This window comes from Apaloderma vittatum, unplaced genomic scaffold (genome assembly GCF_000703405.1).
Source record: "Apaloderma vittatum isolate BGI_N311 unplaced genomic scaffold, ASM70340v1 scaffold32896, whole genome shotgun sequence".
NCBI lineage: Eukaryota > Metazoa > Chordata > Aves > Trogoniformes > Trogonidae > Apaloderma > Apaloderma vittatum.
The window spans coordinates 347-4,767 of NW_009722848.1; the positions used below are offsets into that span (position 1 = coordinate 347).

Genomic DNA, 4,421 nt, shown 5'->3' on the forward strand with positions numbered 1-4,421 from the left:
TCGCGCCGGACCCTCTGTCAGAGGATGGGGTGAGGAAAATGGTGTTTTCTGTGGTGTTCCCCAACCTCTAGGCATGCAGAGGAGCCTGGGTGGAGGTGGGTTTGGGAGCGCTTTATGAGTCACTGCCAGACACAGTGAGCAACAATAAGGTTCTCTCTGCACCCTGTGTTTCTTTGCTTCCAGGAATAAGGGGATGAAGTCTTAACTCTGGCACTGCTTGAAATTTACCGACCTTTTACACTTTGGGTAGGTTCTTGAGCTGCTCAGAGGCGTGCAGAAGGGTTCAGACGATAGGAAAAGATGGCTCAGCCACCTCCGCTGGGCTCTGCAGAACAAAGAGACTCAGCAGAAGTTTGTCAGGTCAGCATAGGTCACTGCATGGCTGGGCACGTCTCAAGTGGCCCTGTGTCCCAGCCGTGGTGTGGGTGAGCTGGTGTGTGGCCAAGGGTGGGAAGGCAGGAGGTTATGGCACCTTTGGGTCCCACCAGGCTGGACGGCAGCATCCGGACACTCATCGGACTCTTCACCAGCAGCCTGGCTGACATACAGATGGAGGCAGCTCGCTGTCTCCACGAGCTATCCCACTCCAGTGACCCTGCTGTGGCTGAGGCATGTCTGCCAGTGACCTCCTATCTCCTCACCTACCTCTCAGGACACAGCATTGAGTTCACGGTAAGACCCATGCTTGTGTTTATCAGGGCTCTGGCACTTGATAATCCTTTGGTAGTGGTTATGAGATAACTTTTTTTGGCTAGCTTTAGCCTAACATGGCTCATTTAAAAGTGCTGGTGGGAAAGGACCCTCTGGAGGTGTCTAGTCCAACATTCCCATTGGAGCAGGACTGTCTCCAGTGTGCTACGATCAGATCCCAGCCTGATCCGAACAGAGCTGATACAGCTGGGAAGGGAGTAGCTGGAGAGTCCAGCAGTGTCTGTGTATGTTTATCCCACTGAAGACAGCTTCTGCCTCACTTAGGGAAGTGTGTGCCCTGGTCCTGGAGTGCAGGGACCGGGAGGCCTTGCTGGGTGCCCAGGGTGCCGTGGGGGAATGGGGAGGAGGTGACCTGCTCTCCCCGGTGCGTTTCAGGAGCTGTGTTTGTACACGCTGGGGAACCTGGTAGTAGAAAGCCAAGCCATAAGGAAGCAGCTTCTGCCTCAGGGCATCATTCCAGTGCTGGCATCCTGCATCCAGGTGGGTGAAATAGCTCAGCCATGCTCTTCCTCTGTCCTGTCCCAGAAAGATGCCTTTTGTGATACCCTTCAGATGCTGGCTAACAGTGTTACAAGCCCTCCTTCCAGCAGTGGCCATGAACAGAGATCCCTCTGCAGAAGGCTGTTCCCTGGTGCATAAGGGTCTCTTATGGGCTCTCCTGCACTCCATTTTCGGGGTTCAGGTCACCATCTTGTGCTCTTCTTCAGCTGAACCTCTCACATCCTTGTGGCTTCCCCAAGTCTGCAACACAGGGAGCTGCAGACTCTCCTCCCCAGCAGCAAAAACGATCAGGCCTGCCACTTGCAGATCTGCATGCTCAGAGCAGTGCTGTTGCTGTTTGGGCTCCCAGATCCCCTGTGAGTGCGGGGAGGGGGTGCTCAGCTCAGCTTTGGCGTTGCCATGGGTTGCTTTATTGCTCCCAGTGCCCTGTCGTCTCCAGACATGGAGAGGCTGCTCTGCTCAGCCGCTTGGTTTGGTGTGACAAAGAGGTATCGCCCTCTTGCCAGCCCAGGAGCTGGCACCCAGGGATCCCCCAGCTCTGTCGCATGGGATTAGCTTTCTTCTGTTTGATTGCAGTCCCCGCACGAGGCTGTGCTGGAAGGTCTGGGCTACCTCCTCTCACAGCTCCTCCAAGCCAAGGAAGCCCCCACAGAGATCATACCGTGAGTCCGAGCCTCTTAACCCCGTGTCGGAATGTGCCCTGGGGCCTGGCATGGTATTTGCATGCCAGGGACAGCAATGCCTTTCCCATCTCAGTGACATTAATAATTCAGAACAGAATCCTTCCAGAACTATGGATGTTTTGTAGCTGATTAGGGCATGAGGGCTTGACTCTTTTCCTACAGCCTCATCTGAGCAGACAGCTCTGGTATTTCCATAAAGGACAGTGTTGTGCAGGGTAGGCCTGCAGGGAAGTTCTGGCTGTATTCTTCCTGCGAAGAGAAAAATCAGCTTGACAGATCCTGGTGCCAAAAATGTGACCCTGGACAAGGTGTCCTGTGTGTCCCCAGGCCCTGCCATGGACAGGGTGAGCTTGTGCTGGGTCCTAGTGGTGCCTGAGGCTGCAGCCCTTATGGTCAGAGTCTCTTCCAGGCATGTTTTTGGAACATGTGGCCCCTGGTGTAGGGGAGAGCAGCTCTCTTGCTTGGTAGCTGGGGCTAGCGTCTCCCTGTCAGTTGTTCGTCCTGTGTGTGCTCGCCCTGTGCCTCCACTAACTGTGTTGTTCTGAACCCAGCCTGGTTCTGGACTCTGTTCTCCCCCAGCACATGCTTCGACTGGTTTGCTCTGGCCTCAAGGCTGGGCTGGGAGCAGCCGTGGAATTTGCGTGGTGTCTCCACTACATCATTTGTAGGTAAATGCACTTTTCTGCTCGTTTTGAGTTCCCTGCGGGTTAGCCAGAGAGGCACAAAGGCTCAGGGCCCTGCAAGGAGATCTAGATTGCCTCACCTTGCCCCCTTGTCTCTGGAAAACAATTTCTCTGCTGTCCTGGACATTCCCACTGTTAGATATCTGCAGGAACACTGAGCTCCTTTACAGGATGATAAATCTAAGGAGGCTGTTCCTAGTCCTGTGAACTGCCCCTGGCAATTGCCTCCCCATGTCCAGAGGTGTGCCTCACATTCCCCAAGGCAAGCTCCTTGAATCCTTCTGGGGCTGGCCCACTGTCATACAGCTGGGTACTCAAAGGACGATCAGGGCTGCTGTTTCCAGACGGACATGGATAATTCCAGTTTTTCGTGGGCTTTTAAACTTTCTCAGAAGCTCAGGAACAAGCTGCTGTTCAAACGTGAAACAAGGCCTGTAGTGGCTCAGGAGAGTGCTTGGAATTTCCAAGCATTTCCAGGAATTGATTTCTAGGAATTTCTGGGCCCCATAGTTTGGCGAGAGCTGCAGCAGTTTTCCCTCTCTGAGCACCGAGAGCAACCACACTGTCCCTTCCCTTCGCAGCCACACAGCTGATGCAGCATTGCTGACGCTGGGAGCCCTGCCTGCCCTCGTCTCACTCTTGCTTGACCTGGCTTCTGAAATGCCCCAGGATGCTCCCGAGGGCCTGGAGCTGGTAAGATGTGGGCAGGGCACTGGTCATTCCCAGCATCACTGTGAGGATAAGGCCCAGCTAAAGGGAGTTTGCTTTTCCCACCATCCCAGCTCGTATGCCCAGTGCTTCGGTGTCTCGGCAACCTGCTGGCGGAGGAGTCGGGCTGCGAAGCGCAGATCCAGGACGAGCGCCTGCTCATCGCCCTCTTCCTAGTCCTAGAGCACTTCTTCCAGCAGCACCCCTTCCTCATCCAGGAGGGGCTCTGGCTGTTGAACAACCTCACAGGTGAGCATCCCTGTGGGGCTGTTGGCAGAGCGAAAGCTGCTGCTGGTACGTGCCTCAAATGCTGTCAGACTTGTGGCGTTTTGTCTACAGAGACTCCCCTCAGAAACCTCCATTGTACTGACATGTTCCCTCTGTGCCCCCTCCAGCTGATGAACCCTTCTTCTGCTCTGCTCTGCTCTCCCTGGGCTTGCTCCCAGCCCTGCTGCAGCTCCTGCCCTGTTCTCAGATGGCCACTGTGTTGGTAAGACCTCGCCTCCAGCCCCAGGTCTGGGGTGGGGAAAAGCGCTGGACTTGTAGGAACCTGAAATCCTGTGTGCACAGCGCTCACATTGGAGCTTGGCTTGTGTTGGTGGAGGCTCCTTGGTAGTGGTAGAGCCACCATCCACCTCCCCTGACATCCCCGTGTCTGTATTTACCCTTGACAGAATCTTATCCCTGCAGAAAAAGGGGTCACAGATGTTAACTTGGGGGTGGGCTTGGGGAGGCTGCTGCCTAAAACTAAAGGACACCGAAGTTTTAAGGGGGCCCTGGGGGATGCTCTGCCAAGGGGTGGGTGGTACAGCTGTGTCAGCTTGGCGGGAGGCAAACAGTGGCGTGGGGGTGAAGAAGGCTTTTAAAGAGCATTAGAAACCTGTCTGGTGGGCACGTGGCTTTGGGGAACCACCTGGGCAGGACCTCCAAGAAGGACATGGGATGTTTCTTGGAACCACGCTAACCACGTGTTCATCACTCACTCCCTCACGTGGCTTTCTCCTCCATCCAGGTCCTGACAATTCTGTGCAATATAGCGGAGAAGGGACCAGCCTACTGCCAGCACCTGCACCAGCAGCCCGTCCTGCCCCTGCTGCTGCCCACCCTCTCGCTGCCTGACCCCGAAGTGGTGGGG

At 55.3% G+C, this 4,421-nt stretch overlaps 1 protein-coding gene across 1 annotated transcript in view; it reads left to right on the plus strand.

Annotated features, from left to right (window-relative positions):
* The window catches only part of TMCO6 (transmembrane and coiled-coil domains 6), a 5,130-nt gene that overhangs the window by 99 nt on the left and 610 nt on the right, over positions 1 to 4,421 (plus strand). Inside the window, exons 2-10 of the mRNA XM_009871899.1 lie at positions 251 to 360; positions 489 to 672; positions 1,087 to 1,191; positions 1,789 to 1,874; positions 2,447 to 2,563; positions 3,160 to 3,271; positions 3,361 to 3,535; positions 3,682 to 3,776; positions 4,299 to 4,415. Of these exons, the coding sequence (XP_009870201.1) occupies positions 251 to 360; positions 489 to 672; positions 1,087 to 1,191; positions 1,789 to 1,874; positions 2,447 to 2,563; positions 3,160 to 3,271; positions 3,361 to 3,535; positions 3,682 to 3,776; positions 4,299 to 4,415 (1,101 nt within the window). The remainder of the gene's footprint in view (positions 1 to 250; positions 361 to 488; positions 673 to 1,086; positions 1,192 to 1,788; positions 1,875 to 2,446; positions 2,564 to 3,159; positions 3,272 to 3,360; positions 3,536 to 3,681; positions 3,777 to 4,298; positions 4,416 to 4,421) is intronic.